This window comes from Amia ocellicauda, chromosome 20, assembly GCF_036373705.1.
Source record: "Amia ocellicauda isolate fAmiCal2 chromosome 20, fAmiCal2.hap1, whole genome shotgun sequence".
NCBI lineage: Eukaryota > Metazoa > Chordata > Actinopteri > Amiiformes > Amiidae > Amia > Amia ocellicauda.
This window is the reverse complement of record NC_089869.1, coordinates 16,217,608-16,239,016: the sequence shown is the minus strand read 5'-3', so window position 1 is coordinate 16,239,016 and position 21,409 is coordinate 16,217,608. Positions and strand designations below refer to the sequence as shown.

The 21,409-nt window shown below is 35.0% G+C and overlaps 1 protein-coding gene across 14 annotated transcripts in view; it reads left to right on the top strand.

Annotated features, from left to right (window-relative positions):
• kcnma1a (potassium large conductance calcium-activated channel, subfamily M, alpha member 1a) overlaps positions 1-21,409 on the top strand; it is a 180,482-nt gene that overhangs the window by 51,600 nt on the left and 107,473 nt on the right. For all 14 annotated transcript variants that reach the window (XM_066693767.1, XM_066693758.1, XM_066693766.1 and 11 more), the window contains exon 3: positions 19,365-19,426. In XM_066693767.1, the coding sequence (XP_066549864.1) occupies positions 19,365-19,426 (62 nt within the window). The remainder of the gene's footprint in view (positions 1-19,364; positions 19,427-21,409) is intronic.

Genomic DNA, 21,409 nt, shown 5'->3' with positions numbered 1-21,409 from the left:
ACAGTGTCCCGCATCAAGGAATAGCTGTTATGAAGTTTAATTTGCAATACTTTGAGTGAGAATTAAATCCTGAGGTTTGCACCGGGCTCCTTTTGTTTCTTTAGCAGTGTGTGGAATTGCATTACACATGTGTTTAAAGGAGCTGAAAGTGCATTACCTGAAGCTTATCCTAATCGGAAACAGGGGGGAACCACTAACAGTAATCCCCCCCAGACATTAACGAGCATTCCAACTACCAGCATAAAGTGGGGAGCTGCAGAGCCAGGTTTACTATAGCAGAAATGCCAACTGCTAAATTCATGTGTATGCTATTAATAGCCTTTTTCTGACCATGTCTGTTTAGCAGATGCTCCTTCCTGTGCCATTCATTCATACATTTATTTATACATGCATGTACATTTCTGTATTATCTTTTTCTTCTCAAGGTTGATGACATGACGCAGTGGCTAGTCCATATTTGAAAGTGGAGAGAATACTGTATATAAAATCTATGCAGTGAAATGTACATCACAAGGTAGAAATCACCCCACACTACTGCTCACAGATCTTAGCATCAGACAAAAAGCACATCTTTTAGGGATATTTTCATTCCAGCAGTCGGTGTAGCAGGAAGAGATTCATCATTATCTTTTCTGTCAGTGATTTATAATAGTTTTAATGAGGGGCTTGACGGTTTTATTTGTAAGTGACAGACAACGGATAAGACTGACTGAAATGTTTTTTAACCCCTAAACCACAGGAGCAGGACCAGCTGTTTCTATGACCCTTAGCAATTTGCAATGTTTCCTCAATAAATCACTCATCTATGAGCCAGGGCCTGACAGCCAATGATTTGCTACTGCACCTGCCAGACAAACAAGAGGCTTTTTACAAGCAAACCGGATGCTCGAGTCAGGAGGAGGTGCATTGGAGCAATAAATTGCCATTCCACTAAGTTGAGTTTAATAAGTAGCTACCATAGCACTTACTGGATTAAAGCAACAGCTGTTGCTAATTTTTTTGTATATGTTTATTGACTTGTATTCCTTTTCTTAACCTTTCCTATGAATGCTTTGTGAAAACAATTTTATTTGTAAAGCATGATTAAAATATATACCATAGATGTAACACACATTATTGGGCAAATGTTCCAGTTATGTGAAATTATGATTTTACAGCAATCCCTGCTCATGAAATCGGTTCTGTTGCATTTTTTACAAAATATATTAATATTTGATTCAGGATGTTTCCCTACAGAATGGCAAATTGCAATGCTATAAAAATCCAACTGCTGAATTGCTATTTGATTTAGTGAAAATCTTGTTTTTCCAAGGAAGTCATTTTATAATTATTTTAATGTGTTTGCTTACCTTCAGTAAATATTTTGATCAAATTAAGATGATATGTTCACTTCATTAGTTAATGGACAGAATATGTAGAACGTATTAACGTGGTGAAACACTGGGCCGCACTGTCCTGCATTTTCCACTCTGGCTCAGCATCACTCCCTTGGCTGCAGAATCAGCCTCCTCTGACGTCAGGGGCGGAGATCCTGATGGTTTTGTTTACTGCTGCTTTGTTTCTCTGCAACGGCAGCTTTTGGAAATTAATGCTAAGTGGCTCCTAAGCAATCCTGTGAAGAGGAATATGAATATACATGTAAATTATATATATATATATATATATATATATATAATTGTGGATGTTGCTGTATTAGCGAGGGATCAAGAGCTTAATTTATGGCGTTTCAAGATAGTCTTAACAAGGGAAGCAGTTAGCTGGAATATAGTGGGCCGACATATCTTAAGCGCATTTGTCTTGTCACTTTGCTGTTTGCACATCTGCTACAAGGACAATGAAGTGTTGAATGGGCAAACTTGTAAATGTGTTTCTGCATGTGAGCTGTTTATTGATGAACTCTTTTAACAGTATTGGGCGGCCAGTGACTATGCACATATGGCTGTGTTTCGCACAACTGCCTGCCAACTACCAAAGGTGCTCTACACCATTGTTAACATAAACCCCAAACAATCCCTCAAATATAGTGCACAAAGCTAATAACTCAGTGTGTTATGCAGATCAAGAATAGCTCTTACTTTTAATTGATCCAGAGAGATGAATTCAAGCGAGAGTTTGTGACGTTCAGACTCCAGTTATCTTGTTGAACACAGCCTTGGGGATATCTGAGGATGTGTGCTGTTTGGCAGCAGTTTGTACATTTGACATTATTTATTTATTAATACAGAGCCGTGTGGTCCTATAAATAAAAAAAATAAACCAAAATGACTATTTAAACCTTTATGCTAACCCATATTTTTTCTTTAAATCTGTACATTTTATCTTTAACATTTTAAAAAATGAATGAGACTGAGAAAAAGCTAAATTATGAATAAATTACCCTTTTAATACATTTAAAAATTGTGTTTGTTGTGTAGGTTATTGGTACGAAACGATGGATTGTTTTTTCAGGTACCTGTATTTTTATTTGGTGTTCTAAAATGGGAAAGATTACTACTTCTTTTTAAGATATGTCATTAATATTACATGATGTTGATGCACCTCTTAAATGGATAAATTCCCATAGCATGTAATCCAGAAATTTGATACACTTCAGCTGAAGTATATCTTTGTCCTTATTGTTTTACTGAATTGTCTGAGGCATGAATTGTTTGAATGCAAGAAATTTGATCATTTTAGTTTTGGTTGGTTACTTATTTGTCTCTCATTGTCCAGACACATAGGCGACATTTAGAAGTAATTTCAGGAGTTAATATTTCATTTTGGCAGGCAGAAAAATATTAGAGTGTATCTCAAGTGGTTCTTGTGTATAAACTGCATTGGAAATGTATAGCAAAACTAATGTTTAGCCCTCCAGTTTTTTTTTTTTTAGTTTTTTTTTATATGATCACCCATATGTTACTATGGCTAAATAGTTTTTATTGTTAAATGAAATTAAATTGTGTGTCATACAGCTTTAAAAGCACAATCCCTAGCTCAATGCATTTGTAGGTTAACACTTAAATCCTTTCTAACAGCTCCTTTTCAGACTGCAGATCTCTCGCTGACACTGTTCAGTCAAAGAGCCAAAATAAAATGACCTTGAGATCTGCAGACAGGTAAATCTAATTAGCTAAGCAGGAATGGCGCATTTTGTTTTATGGTGCTAGCGTGGTGAAATGAAACTGACAGTGTATAGGCCAGCACTAATTTCCCGGATAAGGATTTAAACATTTTAAGATAGAGGAGATCTCTTGATGTTTCTCAGCTACTGAGAGAGAATCATATGGCACTGTATTGTTCTTGTGATTACCGAATCAGCACTGTGAAGACAAAAACATTTATTTGAGGTTTAATTTGCCTCACATTTATGCTTCCCCTAGCAGGCTTCAATTCAGAAACACCAAGCCGTGCCAGGCTCATTGTGAGTCAAATGTCCAGTTCTACAGAACCGTTTTAACAGGAAAAGAGAACCTGGGTTGACAACAAGACTAAATTATAATATTTGGCCATGCGTAATGCTTCCACTACACAGAGAGAAAACCAAAGCTTAAAATATAAAAATACTTACAAGTTCATGTTTTAAATTTTTAATTTAGATTTTGTATCATTTGGTGTGGTGTTAATATAATTGTACATTTCTTGATTGCTTTTATATTTTTCTAAACAGCTTGAGCTATGATACCGCTATATTGTAATGCATTCTGTCTCATGTTAACAGCAGGACAATTGGAGAAAATTAAAGTTGTACTCACTGTGTGTCATCTGTCACTGTATTGTGGGATATGTTTCTATCTGCGTTTTTATAACTTGCAGTCAGGGATGCTTTGGTCCAATGGTCCCTGTCTGCTGTTTTGTTTTGTTTTGTTTTTTTAATTATCTTGAGAGGCATCTGGTTTTAGACCATGAAACTCATTCTTCATCTGACCTTTGCTTGATACGAGCCCTGGCCTCAGCAAGTGAAAGTGCTCGAGGGGATTGTGAATGTACTCACCCTGCTTGGAAAGTTCTCTCGCAATTGTATTTAAATCTTGGCATGGTGCTTTGTCTGCCAGGGCTATTTTTATTTATGTTTTTTGTTAATAGTTACCTAATGTAAAGGTGCTTTGGAAATATCTGCTTAATGCTGGTCACAAGTGAAGCAGGTATGAATAATTTATTCTGCACACATTGCTGGTGCCTTCATCAAACACCACCTGCTTTTTGTGTGGTCAGAATACTCATTTTGCTGGACTGAATAAAGTAATGCTTCCGTACTTGACAAATGTTATAATAAGAAACGTACAGTTTCAAATATGAACTAATATATATATATATATATATATTTAACAGTTCTTTGTGCAAATATTTTTGGGGAAGTGATTCAATTGTGGTACAGATTATTTATCATTTTATTTTATCCTCGGGTCTATGGGGAACATTAATAAAAAACAAAAACACAGCTATACATTTAGATCATAACATCTTCCTCTGTGATTAATATGATTGGTCTACTTATTATTCACTCTCTTCTATTGTACCCCAGTCTTACTTGCCCTAGTTTTTGGTCCAACAGTGGGGAGTCCCCCTCCGAGTCAGTCAGCATACCCTGCCTTCAAATTGGTCACTATTACAATGCATCCAGAAAGTATTCACAGCACTTCACTTTTTCCACATTTTGTTATATTACAGCCTTATTCCAAAATGGATTAAATACATTATTTTCCTCAATATTCTACAAACATTACCCCATAATGACAACGTGAAAGAAGTTTGTTTGAAGTCTTTGCAAATTTATTAAAAATAAAAAACAAAAAAAGCACATGTACATAAGTTTTCATAGCCTTTGCCATGACACTCAAAATTGAGCTCAGGTGCATCCTGTTCCCACTGATCATCCTTGAGATGTTTGTACAGCTTGATCTACAACTCTGTGAATGTCCTTGAGTGGCCCAGCCAGAGCCCAGACTTGAACCCGATTGAACATCTCTGGAGAGATCTGAAAATGGCTGTGCACCGACGCTCCCCATCTAACCTGATGGAGCTTGAGAGGTCCTGCAAAGAAGAATGGGAGAAACTGCCCAAAAATAGGTGTGCCAAGCTTGTAGCATCAAACTCAAAAAGACTTGAGGCTGTAATTGGTGCCAAAGGTGCTTCAACAAAGAATTGAGCAAAGGCTGTGAATACTTATCTACATGTGCTTTTTTTGTTTTTTATTTTTAATAAATTTGCAAAGACTTCAAACAAACTTCTTTCACGTTGTCATTATGGGGTATTGTTTGTAGAATTTTGAGGAAAATAATGAATTTAATCCATTTTGGAATAAGGCTGTAACAAAATGTGGAAAAAGTGAAGCGCTGTGAATACTTTCTGGATGCACTGTATAGTCTGATAAAGCATTGTTTGTGCATGGAAAGTTTCCTTTGAAATCTTTTACATGTATCACTGGAAAACAGAAATAAACTTTTAATGGATGTTATATTTCATGAGAACTTGCTATATATATTGCTCTTTGACCCATAAGTTTATTTGCTGTATACATTTATTTAAATATAGCAAACAAGCTGTTCAGCATTACTGTAAGTCTAGTGGCATGAGGTTTTGAGACATGGACACTTTCTAATTGTGGAACTTTAATATTAAAGAACAATTACTGTGGTATGCCATGGTAAAATCACAGTAAAGGGTTGGAAAAACAAGTAATGCCATGGCAAAGCATGGGGAGGTGTAGTAAACCATGATACATGATATATAAGGTTACATTTATCCATTCAGTTTAACCAAGAAGATAAGGTGAAGCGGTAAATCTTTTTTGTCCATTTCAATTAATAGCCTTCATTTACACGGGTCAATTATGTATTCACTTCCCACCAAGTAAATGGCATTAAGTGTCCAGCAGGTGACTTGTACTGTGGAGAAGAGTGGTGAATAATTAATTAGCACTGAAGTGAAGGGGTGTGTGTGTGTGTGTGTGTGTGTGTGTGTGTGTGTTCATGTATGTCCATACAGGTAACTCATTGTCAGGATGAGTATGTAGAAGTACTTGATGCCAAATAGCTTTTTTATCACATAAGTTTAGAATGCTGTAGTCAGGGTACATTAATAGTTTTCAATAATTTAAACCACGAACAATAGAAAGCTAATAAATATAATATTTGTAGGTTAATTTTAATCTGCATATTGATTTGTTGATTTCAAGGTTAAAAAAAATCTTTGAGAAACATACAGAACATCTGTTATTATTCTCTGAAGAGCTATATTCCTTATTTAATTTTCAAGGTAGGCAGATAGAAGGGCACTTTTTTCAGAAAGAGGTGTAGCATTATAAAGTGACAGTAGTGACAACTCAATTTGAGCCTGCTATATGGTAAGGATTCACTTTTTTCTGTTTTCCTGGAAAGCTCACAATAATTGCTTTTCATCACATTAGAAAATGAGCGAGACAGAGAAAAATAAACCTGATCAATGGGGAGCATTATTTGAAGTCTAAAGTACACAGCATTGCTTTCTATTTACAGCTCAGTAGATATAATTTTGCATATGTATAAATAGAAATTGTCAGTATAACACATGCCAGCCTTTTCAATAAAGCATGTGCAAACTGCCTACTATGTCATCATATTGAGTCCCTTTCCAACTTTGAGCAGAAGATACATTGGAAAAATACATAACATACATCAAAATGACAGTTTTCTCATTAAATGAAATGCAGAACATTAGGAATGGTGATGTATTGTTGAGCAATAAGTCTGCTGCTTTTAAGGACAATAGCTTGGGAGCCATTTTAAACACTGTTTTGAAATGAAAACATAATTATGTTCCTGTGCACGTGTTGTTATTTGTACCATTTATGTGAACTGATGTAGGTCTTTTTGATTTCCATAGAAAAAGTGGGTGACCATCTTTTTTGTTTGTTTGCTAAAAAAAAAAAAAAATCTTTCTTACTAGATTATATTTGCATATTTTTGAGTCATGATATGAACAATTTTCAAGATGCTGGGTGGCACACATCATAAATATTTACATTTATGTACAGAGATGACTAATCTCTACTTGTACTGTAATTGAGTATTTGCTCATGGCAGCCTGTGTTGAAGCTGCTGTCACTTGTTTATGATGTCCAACTCTTAATACAGATATTCATTTAGATCTCTTTAAAGGAGATTAAACTTGCTGTAGAACAAGTTAGCATTTTGAGTATCTGATGCTTTGAATTGCATGATTTATTTTTACTTTCTGTAGAAGATTTTATATGCTACGTAGGCCTGGCCCAAATCTAAACTTTGATCCACTTGCCGTACTCAAATTCTAAATCTAATCTTGATGTTAGCTTTCCAATGCAAATCCACCTGCGAGAACTTTTTTTTTTTTAATTAATTGTGCTGTGGTTGGTTATTTGGCTGAAGGTTTGATTTGGTCTTGGCCTTAGTTACATATTTTCTAGGCAAAACATATTTAAGCTGATGTGCAATATTAAGTAATTAATAATACTCATGTCCAAGATAAATAACTGACCACCTTTTGGTTCTCAATTACAATCAATGGCTTTCACAGGGAGTCACTTAGATTAAAATTAATTTGATGCAGGTGCATGTTAATTGTCTCACCAGACCTGCAATCATTTATTTTCTATCAGTTTATAAAATGAGGATATCCAAATATTTTTGAATGATTTATCTAACAGATGCTAGGCAAGCATAAACATATTTGTTTATAAGCTATACCACAAAAATACATACAGACGTGGCCAAAAGTATTGGTACCCTTCCACTTAAAAAAAACAACTCATGATTTTCTCTGAACTAAGTAGAAATTGACAAGGTATTTGGTATCCATCCTTCTTTATTTCACATTCAATAGAACAGAAACTTTGCTTTTGATTTACGATGTAACGTATTACTTTAAATAGTAAAACAAATGAAAATGGCATGGACAAAAATATTGGGACTCTTAACCTAATATTTCGTTGCAAGACCTTTGGAGACAATAACTGCAATCAAGCGCTGTCTGTAGCTCTGAATGAGATTTCTACACTTCTCCACTGGTAGTTTGGCCCACTCTTATTGAGCAAACCGCTCCAGCTCTCCCAGGTTTGATGGGTGCCTTTTCCCAACTGCGAGTTTCAACTCTTTCCACAGATGTTTAATGAGATTTGGATCAGGACTCAAAGAAGGCCACTTCGGAACGGTCCAGTGTTTTCTTCTCATCCATTCTTGGGTGCTTTTTGAGGTATGTTTCAGGTCATTATCCTGCTGGAGGACCCATGACCTGCGACTGAGACACAGCTTTCTGACACTGGGCTGTACGTTTCACTCCAAAATACCTTGATAGTCTTCTGATTTCATCGTGCCCTGCACAGATTCAAGGCACCCAGTGCCAGAGGCAGCAAAGCAACCCCAAAGCATCACTGAGCCTCCTCCGTGTTTCACGGTAGGGATGGTGTTCTTTTCTTTGAAAGCTTCATTTTTCCCCCTGTAAACATGGAGGTGTTGTGATTTACCAAAAATCTCTACATTTGTTTTGTCTGTCCAAAGAACATTCTTCTAGAAGGACTGTGGCTTGTCCATATGCATTTTGGCAAGCTCCAGTCGGGCTTTTTTGTGTTTCTCGCTTAGAAGTGGGGTCTTCCTGGGTGTACTACTAATTTCAACACTTTCAGGGCGACTGGTGCATTATTAGAATAAAATGCAAGGGTACCAATACTTTAGGCCATGCCTGTAAATAGTGTCCTCTATTACCAGACTGGAATACTATTTGGAGACAAAATGTAATGAGGGTTGGTGAAAGTTTTTAAGTCACATAAACAAATTAACAAAATGAATACCAGATGAGAAAAGCCTTAGGAATAAAAAACGACTTATTCAAATTTCAATAGAATTTAAAATTTAAAGTAAGAACGAAACAACAATTCTGCAATTCCTGTTGAATAGATTGTAAAATAATTGCATAAGCTTCGATTCAAATTACTAATTGAATTAGTCCTGTTTAGTTGTTAATTGGGGTACATGAAAGACTTTGAACCATTTTCCTGGGTGAATAATGAATGAATGAATGTCTTTGTGCATATTTTTGTGTGCTTTTTTTCTGAACAAATAACCAGCAGAGAGAAGTCTTCATTTTAGTCATTTTAGAGGTGTTCATTTCTGTCTGTATTTGTTAAAGCTGAGTACAATTTGCAATGTAGTATTTTGTTATTTGAAGCCATGACTAAGTATAGGTCCTTTCCAGTAGTATCTACAATGCTATATGCATCTGATCAGCTATGAACATGCATTGTTAAAACAACTTAGTGTCACAGAAGAGGAGGAATGAGAGAGAAGGCATTTCAAACCCAGATACAAAAATAAAAAAAGCTATTGCACAACTGCACAAAAAACAACAAACTAAACATGGTCTGGAAACCCAGAGACTAGTTACTTTCATAGATAAATTGTTGTTCTTGCCAGCGTTGGACTGTATATGTAAATAGGATCCTTCAGTTGCTCAACAAGACTGTTGGCTCTAGTTGTCATTTTCTTGGCTCATTATTATTCTGGTAGTGTGCTCTGCAGTCACTTTGCATAGAGTATAAACAGACAGTAAATAGCAGTCTCTGTTTTAATTGGAATGCAGCTGTCTGTTTAAAAATATGCTCATGTTTGTTTATATTTCAAAGACGGAGAAAAGCTACAGAAGACCGAAAAGAATAGACGGAGATAGCAGGTTACGGTGGAAATCAGCCCAGCTTTGATTTTACAGCTTTTTGTCTTAGGAGTACAATTTTAAACAAAATACTTTGCAGGGTCTTTTCTGCAGCTGCAAACGAAACGACGACACAAAAACATTGCTCTTCTATGACAGCTGTATTGTTAAATTGTTTTCATTATTTTTAACCTGGATTCATGGTTTAATGCCTCACCTGAAAAAGAACCAGATACAAACCCCTTTTCAGTTTACCTATTTCTAAATAACAGTACATTTGAATAATTTCTAAAATGTCCCCATTTGTGTTGTGAAAGTGTGACCCATGTCAGAAAAAGGCACAGAGCTCCTGATAGTTTGTGAGTGTATTCAGAGGGCTTGGAGACCGTGGTATTACAGGGATTTCCTGGAAAAAGGTTAAAACTGCTTCAAGCTTTTGACCTGTGCTTGCATATGTGCTTTCCACCTACATTTATTTCCCCCAGACATATTTATTTTGTTGTAGGAGTCTTTTTATTCAGTGGTTGTTTAAATCATTAAAAAATACATTCTAACTTACAATACTTAGAAAATAAAAATTTACCATAATCCATCTACAGGTCTCTAGGTCACAAACAAAACTTGGGTTTAAGTACACGGTAGGCAAACATCCTTCTGCAAGATTCTCACCTTAAAGCAACTCAAACACGGTTCGACTTTGACAATTGTATTTCCCTTTTAAAGGTTACCTAAATAATGTTTTCAAGGCACTCAACAGATGATCTCCTGTCTCCAGCTCTCAGGAGTCTCACCATTCATTGCTGTATTGACTTTAAACTGTGATTAAAGACAGGTGCAACCAACAAAATAATCTGAATTTTAGAAAACCGATAATAACACAATGCAAGCGATAACACATTGACTCAATGGCTAATGGTTACCCAATAATTGTTACCACTAGGCACAACAATGGATTCGTTATTGATTCTGATGGTTGAAATTGTGGGCAGACCAGTGGTAGCTTTACAATACATTACTGAAACATATTCATTTTGAAGGAGCTTTCAGAGTTGCTGTACCCTTGTTTACATCTAATAGAGGAGATCTCCATTCAATGGATTTATAATTGATAATATGTATACATTGATAGTGCTCTGTATTTTCCTGTTTAAAGACTTTCACCTTGGGCTTCATTCTCTGGGATTTAGATTGATAATGTTGATGCAGAGGATTATTAAATGTATATAATAGTCGTATAAAAAAAATTATGTCACTGACGGGGACAGGCCATTGGCATTTGTTCTATTTATCAATGTACTCCTGTAACTCTGTCCTACTTAGATGTTTGCAATTGCAGTTGTAGTAGTTGTGATATTATAATGATAATTAACTGGATCAATTATACAGAGACCATGCAGACAACTGTGTTCTCAATAAAGAAAACTGCAACAATGTCCTTTACATCCAAGATTGCTGATATTGTCAGTGATAGAAATGACATTGATATTTCATAGTTCTACAGTTTTCTTTCTTTTAACCCCTGGGTTCATGGGTGTGTGTTCTTAAGATGTGATAATGGGTAGGCAGGATGTAGCCCGTTTTCCTTTTTCTCAGCATGTGACCGAATAAGAGAGTTTGTTATTGATATACTCGATTGAATCATTACTACTGGTATGTTACAGCAAGGACTGCAATATGCTAACCCGTTCCGGTAAAACAATGTCCACTATACCAAGCAGAGTTCAGGGAACGCAAAAATAAGAAAGACGGGCATTGGAAATAATGTGGCAGCTGAGCACTGCAGGAGAGGGGTTTTGCACTGCTGTGATAACAACACTGATGGCTGATTTCAAGATGGGTGCTGCATGGTACAAATATAATTAAAGGCAGGGTGCGTAAACCACAAGCTCCTCATGTCATTACACTTTGTCCTCAGCAAGAAGCAATTTGGCAGCCAGGAACAACATGCTTTTTCTCCCTCCCCATAACCTTGTCAGGAAGGTATCGACTGATGGTTTATCCGTCAAAGAGAAAATGCATTTTATGGAGAAGTCTGTAATAAACCCGGATGGGTAGCTGATATGAATGTAGGAAAGCACACTAACTTCCATGCCCCTTGACAAAGGATCCTTTTACCAAGTGTGAGCCCCTTTCTCTGTCATCTTGAGATGGTTTTGCTGACTATAAATATCTTCTGGGCTTACTATTCCTACCATTCATCACCTCACGTTCAAGCACCATGGTGGCACCTATTCCAGATTAATTGTTAATAATGGACTATATTACCGAGTCAACTTAAAGGCAGGTGTGTCAAATGTTACTATGCAATTAATTGTTAATTAAACATGTTAAAAATCTATTTTGTATTCAGTAACACAGATTTGTGCTTTGTAAGCTTTTACGTTTTTTTCTAAAATGTCTTGGTACTATTGGACTTCAGTAAAAGGTACTTGTTTTTCTTGTATCATCACTTTAAATGTGGCCGGACTTTAATATCACAGGTTTCTTTTGTTTCTTTCTGTCTCTTTGAAGTCAGACTGGCACGGTTTCCACTGTACTGTATTCATGAGAGTTTACTCAGAACTTTGCATAGTCCCCAATCTACATACCTTCCTACCAATTAAATCTCAAATCTCTTTACACTTAATTACCACAATACAGCAGATTATTGTATGTTTTATCATGTCACTGTTTTTGACATAAACTAAACTATTATTCCCAACAACAACAACAACAACAAAGCTGAAGCAGAGTGCTATTCTCTGTGCTTATTTGCAATGTTTTGAAGAGCTTGGTGAATTAGATAAGAATTGATTGTAAACATTTTATTATACTATTTGTGTTCATACTGTATATGTGGTCTAATAGGGAAGTGTTTTATGGGTACAAATTTTGATTATTTTGTAATCTGTTTAGTTCGTAATATAAAATTAATGAAAACTGCCATCTCTTCTGCTTTATCTATTATAGGCAATTACTTAAATGTTATTGCTGCCCCACTTAAAACACTTGGCACTAGTTATTCTTTACATCACATTAATATTAATTTGCTGTTATTTATGGTGCAGCCACATCTTAAAGTCTAGTATTTATTAAACAAAACGGGAGGTCTATGAGACATGTTTATGTTCCTGGTCTGTTTTTTATTCAATAGACATGCTCTCAAAGGAGAATGTAAATCTCATTAAGACCATTAACATATGTAATGTTTCTTTTTAATAGTTAAATGGATCTGTTAGTTTCCCAGTTCATTAGATCATTCAAGTCTCTTTCAAAAGAGCAACGAGAACAAATACATTGCAATAAATTCAACTGCCCAAACAGCAACAGAAATGTTTCCCCTCTCAATACAGTGCAAGGTGATTATTATGCCTTGTTCACAATCTTGCAAAATATTGTAACATTCTTCTCAGAAAATTATATTTTCTAGGAGTATATATTATAAAATATTTAATGGACAAGCCTAAGACTTTCTTTGCAGAGAGATTTGATTTGATCTCAGTTTTTCCAGCACCTGGTGTTGGCGTTTTCCTTTTGTTCACAAACCTGAAATGAACTATGCTACCTACCATACGAATTCTACAGTAATATTCCTGTGATCCAGGCCCTGTCTGAGTCAACACCCACCCACCCACCCACTATTCGCCCCTGGCTGTTGATTTGTCAGAATTTACCGTTATTTTTTATTTGAACTCAGGAGAGAGTCACAGACTAATTCATCAATAAGGGAAACTGCTTTATTAAGAATCTTATTTTTTTGTTTTTGATAATACATTGAATGTATTGCTAACTTAATTATAAGAAACCATAATATGATATAAGTGGAGGAAATATTTTGTAAATTAGAACTGTTGATGTATTTGTGTTGTTAGTCAAAACTTCCAACTGTGTAATTGCACTTAATACACGTGTGTCCAATTTAGCCAATTAAATGGAGTAATTTTATTCTGGTAGATGTTTGTTTTAATCTTTAAGACAACATTTTGAGACAAATCATGTTTTTAATGGTACGAACATCATGGTGGTTAATTAAATTTTTTTGTGAATTTCAACTGCTGTAATTTCAACATGAGATATAAAAAAATATATTTACAGATTTTAAAAAAAACTGCTCCTTCAGGCTCAGAGCATGCAAGGAGCACCGTAGACTCCCAGCTCTGAAACCCAGAAGGGGTTTCCTTTCAGAATGGTCTTTGTCATTAGTATTTCGGTCAGGGACCACGAAGGTTGTCACATCTAGAATTCAGATCTTGTCTTCCTGACATTCAGAGGAACTCCACAACAAATATAGACATAAATAATGTAGGGCAACCGCAGCTCCCATCATTCAAAAATAGCACAACGCATTGCAAGAACAACGGAAAGTAATTAATCGAAGCAAAGGTAAATGAGGAGAAATCTCCAGCAGATCTTCAATGTAGCTTGTATGATGAACATATGCTCTTCGTTGTTTAAATATAGAACACTGCCATCTAGAAGAAGTAATTTTTTCCCTGGGTTGAGTCTCCTGGTTATGTATGCCGAGGATGCTAATATAGGTGCTGGTGACTCAGTCCTTGAACTCCTTCAAGGGATGAGTGTGAGGCGTAAAAGTGCTCTCAACATGAAACTGGGGAGCTCTGAGTGACACATTAGATCTCCTAATGGTGGAAGACCTATCTGAATTAAAACCCTCATCCTGCCTGAAAACGCCTCAGAAGCCGCCCTTAAAGTGCCTCACCTACCCCTCTGCTCAGCTGTCAGATCGTTGTACATTTTATGTATATTATAAATACTGTGTAGTCTTGAACCAGGTTTTACTTTTCCGCGTTTGTGTGTGTTTGAGTGGGTATTATATCCTGCTACTACTGCTGGTCTTGCTATGGCTACTGGCTACTAGTGCCAGGACTACTACTACTACTACTTATATCTGAAAGGGGGAATGTCTGTATCTATCTCTGATAAAAAAGGATGGAGAAAGTGGTGACCAGTTGTAAAAGTGTTTACCTTTTGAAGATCACATTGAGTGGGCATGGCATTCGTATTAACTGCAGGACGAAAGTCTACATGGACTGTGATTGCTTGTCTGTTCTGATCCTGTCCAAGTAATGCTTTTAACCCTAAGTATTATTGGAGAGGATATGTTTAAATTCTTTTGTCTTTATGTCTTGATTTCAGATTAGACCAGGTTTGACTTAATCTGTGGTTTATCCTGATTCAGTGCATCATTTCTTATTTAAGAAATGCCACTTTAAAAATGTGAGGACACCTTGGTTGTCTTGTGTCTGTAGTTCTTGTCTTTATTTGCCGTGCACACTCACTGAAAGACTGGGTAAGGTTGTGGTGAAAAGATAAATCCAGTTGTATGACCAAGCTCAGAGGAATAATTGGATCACTTTCACAATCTGATCATTTCATTATTGATGTACTATGTACTCCATGCTCAGCGTAATAGTAATCTGACTTCTTAGTTTATTCCTCAGACAATAAATAACAATCAGTCTGGAAGTACGTGTCTGTAAAATGTTGTTGTTTCATATGGATCTCATCAAAAATTCAACTTTCTGTACAACAGACCCTCAGCAGGAAGGAAAGTGTTAAAAGAGCCAGTTGAAGAGTGTGCTGGTTTAATGTATCTGCTTGGTAAAAATGTATGTATTCTTATCACAAGTACTACTCTATGAAAGATGTAGCACAACACAGGCACAGTTACAATATCAAGCACATACATGCCCCCCCATCTCTTGGGGCATAATGGAGAAAGACAGCTGTCAAAATTCATGGCATCAGTTAATTTGCTAACATTTTAAAATGGTTTTAAATCCATAATTCAGATAAGCTTGCACTGCCCTGACCTTTGTAGTGTATGGGATTTGTGATGGCAACTTGTTTTGAATGAAAATGTTTTGCTCAAGGCACTGGCTGGGCATGACAGTGTATTTTAACTTTTTAAAACAATTGTCATTATTTTTACATGACGCCACTTATCTCTTATTGAACAAAAGTACATACAGTATAGGGAATTGATATTTTGAATACTATAAGCTAACTATGCCCTCTTGTGGCAGTAACTATTTAAACTGAAAATTACTATTTTCTAAATACGCACCTTTAGTGATGACATTGCAGTTTATTACAGTATGATTTTCATAATCTGCATTTTATGTAATTAACTGTTGAACTCAAAACAAAGTTGCAGGTATGTGTTGTTGTGCAGTGTATTCTATGGCTATATTTAATCTTTTGTTTCCTAAGAAGGGGGATTTTTAAGTACTGCATACACTGTGCATCTGTTGCCATTTCCCACAATGGCATACACAGAAAACCCCTATTTAGATAAAAACAAAGACCTCTCATAAAAAATGTAGTAAGGTGTTTTCTCATTATGATCTCAACAATGCAGAATAACAGGCCAGTCGCTCACCATGGAAAAATAATCTGCCTTTTGGACATCAATTATGCATGCCTTGATCTACTTTTGTGCAACATCTATTGTGTAATATCTAAATAGCAAAAGGCATGCAGGGTCAACCAGATCTTCTCAAAATAATTATGTTAAACATCAATACTGCTTGGCATTTATAAACTCTTTGTGCTTCAACGTGTTACACATTTAAAACCACATGCAAACTGCCTGATAATGATTAAAAGAGACTGCTCTAATTTAGATCTCTTATGTCATCCATATAATCTGTATCTATCTATCTATTTACACAAAAAATAATACAAAAGCCTTGCACTAGACTTCATATTTATTCATAGCATTACACATTGAAAACATAAGCGCATACATACACACACACACACACACACACACACATATATGTGTATCGATGTGTGTGTTTGTATATATTGTAGTGAACTAGGACTGAGATGTGCATCTCTGCCTGTCAGTCCTGTGTGTTGTTAGCGGGAAATACTGCATTCTGGGGTCAAAGGTTAGCCCTATGTGGGAACATGGACAGTTATTGGGGGAGCCGGTCATGGGGTACGAAGGCATAAATAGGGGTGCCCTGGTTCCCGCGAGTCAGTCAGTTTGTATGTAATGCTTTCATTTTTTTCAATGTGTGATGTTAGGAATTAATATGCTGTCTAAACCAGGTTTTTATATTAGTTTTAGTGTATAGGGAAAATGTAACTTATTTAAAAACTGTTGAATTTTAGAATGATTTCCTGAACAACGAGCTATAAATCTCATCATCTTCACAGCATGGACAAAATGCGTTTTCTATGCAGGGATTTAAAATGAATATGATGTCTTGCTAACAATCTACTTTGTGAAAAAGTCCTAGTTTAGTAGAAGTGTGCCTGCCATTTTAGCACACTGCGTTCCTAAGGTTAAGTTGCTGCATTTTGTTTATGCACAGAATTGTTAACATTGGCATTTACAGCACATTGCATTAATGTTGTATTTATTTTGTCCAACATTTGATTGTAGTCATCAATATACAATATATATTCAATTTAATATATATATATATATATATATATATATATATATATATATATATATATATATATATATATATATATTAAATGGAATATATATTGTGTTCGATAATCCCTTTCTTGGAATATGCAACACAATCAGCACCATGGACAGAGACAAAACATGTTTCAGGTTATTCTAAAAGAGTTCAATGGTTTGCTTTCTCTGAAAACCCTTTCCTTTTTAAAGAAAATACATTTGAATGTTTACCACTATTTTGCCACTCTAATATTTTTCTTTAAAATGTGTGAAAATAACATGAAAGAAAGATCTTGTCTTTCAGATGCTAGGTATAGATCTTAGTTATTTAGAAGATGAACATGACAATTATTTATAGCTGTGTAAATCTGATATACTGTGTATACAAATTTTATACATATTATTAAACTTTCTACTCATACAAAACAAGTAATTCACTAACCTTTAAACTAGATGAATAAATATCCAGCTCAGGAACAGTAATAAGACAATGCTGGTCTCAGTTTAGCACCAAGTACAGAGAAGCATCAACAACGAAAAAATAAAACGAGAAAACAAAAATGGAAAATGACATCCACAAGAAAAACGGACCTCGGTTCTAAAAGGCAATTTACTGATGTAATCGATAAATGACAAATCAATTCCATTGTGAAAAGTCATGTAAAGCAAAGCTGTTGTTTTAAAGAGGACCTGCTCATCCTGTAGTCTGCTTCAGTTTCCTGATACAGACACAGGAGAGCACGGGTATCTGATTAGGTTTCAGCAATCCCTGGTAGTGTTCAAGCTGTCAGCAGACAGATAACACGGTTCTTCCGACACCTTTTCACCTGACTTTTCAAACCCTAAATCTTCCAACCAAAAATCGATCACCTTATGGGATGTGAGATGTTCTCTTCTCTCTCTTAAGATTGTGTCAGTCTTCCAATAGCAGCAACAAAATGGAAGATGAAGTTGTTGCTGGGGATATAGTTTCATAAAGAAATAATATATGAACCTGAAAAGCATACAATGTAGTTACATGTTAGTAGAATATGATCACTCATGTAGTGAATTGTTTTAGAAGATGGAACCACATTTCTGTATGTAAGGAAAGGCCAAGAAATATAGTATAATGTCTGTATATTTAGCAGTGTTAACCATGTGTGCATTCACCAGCTTTCAAATGTAATATGATTATTTTTATTACGATTTAAAACAAAATATTGATAACATTTTACAGGTGAAAAGTACAATAATTTCTACTGGGTGTTATCTTTTGGGACCTACTTTCTCAGACTTACACCCTGCTTTGCGGCCAAGCATTGTTTGTGTTCATGGCAGCCATATCCTAGATTGATTTGCAAAGCTGCATTTTTTATTTTTTTTTAATCCAACGCTTATCCTTATGTATTTTATGTACACACAGTAGTAGTGCTTTTAGAATATTTGAAAGTGTTATGATTTCTAGGAAAAAGTAATTGTAAATATCTGAAGCCTACACACATATTAGTTAAAACATTTCCTAGATTTGGAGCTATCAGTTTATAAAATGTAATGGTCTCTCCATTTTGCAAAATTGTGCTGCAAGACGAATCTCTTACATGGTGTACTTTTTAACCTACCACAAGCAAGACTTCTTATACTCCATTTTTAATTTATTAATTAATGATTCAAGATGAAAGGGAATAATTAATATTCCCTGTTTGTGTACTCTAAAGTTCTTTAACAACCAGAAATGGGTTGTTTAATGTCGGCTCTGATTTTTCCCAGATTGAAATTTGAATACCTCATGAACTGTTGTTCACTTTATCAATAAATCGTTTTTCTTCCCTCCTAACTTTGACTACTATTTTATTTACATTGTGTCTTTTTATTGTCCTATATTCTGCAATAGTGAGTTATAAATAATTGATAAATAGTTTTTTAAAATGTCTGTCCCAAGAACTGTATTGAGTAACTATCTTCATTACAGATAACAACCCTGAAGGCTCCTGGCTTACATGAACTATTATATAACTGTGTAACATCAATATTTGTTATAAATTATAAATATATATAGTATCCTGCAAGTTACAAGTTCATACTCAGTTCTCTTATCAGATTTGTGCAATTCAGGCAAACAAAAGCACTTTAATGGGGCCCTGTAAATGTGTTTTAAGCTATGTAATGTGTATTCTTAAAAATGTTAAATACATAACATTTGATACAAAGTTTAGGGGAATTAGCATCTTCTCTTGTGGAAATATGTAGTACAAGGGGTTTTCTTCTCTTCTAAATTCAATGATAATTCCACATCTAATTTTCTCATTTCTTCTCTTTGTAGGTGGTGTTAGTCTTTGCGCTCAGCATCGGAGCGCTTGTAATATACTTCATAGATTCTTCTGAGTAAGTATTTGTTTCACATTTTGTTGTAATTGTTTTTGTCACAAACAGAAGATTGCAAAAACACGTCTGTAGAACACCTTCTGTAGGTATTCATGTTTACCACCAGATTCTCACACACAAAGTTGTATTTATTAGCTTGCAAAAAATAATATGGATTTATAACTGTAATTAACAGTACATCATTCAGCCCATTTCATATATTTTCTATGTGTGTCATATATATGCTTTATTTTGTGTGATATGAAATAAACTGTAGTTAATTTAGGAGATTAATAAGAAGGCTTTTTTAATTTATTCTAACTGTTATAGTATTAGATTTTTTATTTAGCTTGCCATCTGTGGTTGTCACAGATAATTTTTTAATTAAGTACTTTGTATTTGCCCTAGAAGCCAATGGCTGCTTAAAGTCTGTTTTCAGTTTTAATACTATAGCTTTTTCATAAAACTATATTTTATTTAATTTCTTTTCACTTGCTATTGAGATTTTGAGCTGTATTATGTAGTATGTAATTGTGTTTTAAGTTAACATTTGTGTAACTATGTCTAAAGACATTGTATTCCCAGGAGGCTGTTGGAAACAGGATGTTGAAATACAATGGGTTTATTTGTGCCAAAACAGTTTAAGGCAAACCACAACAACAACCCTTATGTGTAAAGTATTGATTAACTGCTGAGCTACAATTTTTTTTTTTCCAATGGAATCAAGCAACATGAAGTCGTTTCTGTGACAACCTCAGCCAGATAGGATTTACTCCCCTGCCCCCCCCCCACCCTCCGCCCCCCCCAATCCGTGGACAGGTGGTCAGTTTGCTGTGATCTGTCAATGTTAAACTGTCTTCCAAGGGATTGTGTGCGGTCTGTGGATCACACCCACAGACATCTGTACAGATCGTTAAACCGATTGGCTGCTCGATGTTTTTTAGCCCACATGGAAATTACCAGCACATGGAATTTCATGTGCTTTCATATTTTCTTCCTCATTTAGTTTTAGCATTTAATAGCAGATTTATTTAGAATCAAAACCTATTTTTAAGGTTAAAAAAACTACTAATCTTAGCAGATCACATGCAATAATAATCAATGTAAAATCTGCAAGATGCCATGCCTTTTCTCTTTATTTCTTTTAGTGGAATGACCTCTGTTATACACACAAGGATTTGTTTTTAAATTATTATTACTGTTAACATATATATTTTATCTTATCATTATTTTTTCTTTACCACTGTTTTAATTACTTGTCCTCGAACTATGCAGAACTATGTTTACGATTATGGTCTCGAATTGAGGAATCTGACATATCTGTTTTTTGTAAAGCACTTTCACCATGTATAACGTTGTTATGTCCCTTTAATGTTGTTAGCTTGGTATATATATTATATCTATAGATAGATAGAAAGATAGGTAGATAGAGATATTGATATATTTATAGCAATTAGGTCCAATGGAAAAACTCTAGTTTGGAAAGTATTTATTATTATGACGCCCATTTCCCTCCCCCATAGCACTTAATTTTTATTGTGTGTTTCAAACCACGCATATGTTTGAAAATTTAATCTGGATGTAAGGCACTACTCACTGCAGCTTTAATTGCATTTCAGTCTTATTTATTAATAATACAATAGATCAAGAAAGACTTTTATTTCTAATGCTGGTTCTCTTCCCATTCATTCCCCTTGAAATGTACATTTTAGTACATCAAGGTAAGATATGCATGAACTTTTTTTTTGTTTTAATTAGGAGGAGAAACTAGGGCAGAATTTAAAAGTAGCATTGCAGTAGAACTTGCTTATTGTAGAGTATAGAGCTTGCAATATCATTCCCTTCCTTCTGTATTTTATTTGCACCTGTAGGTATTTGCTTTACACTAGATACCTGTAGGTCATTTTGTTACCAGCTGACCTGAGAATGCTTTTTATAGACTTTATTTTGAATAATGCATGATTAGATATGGCTGCCATGTTTTGAATTTGTAATTTCAGTACA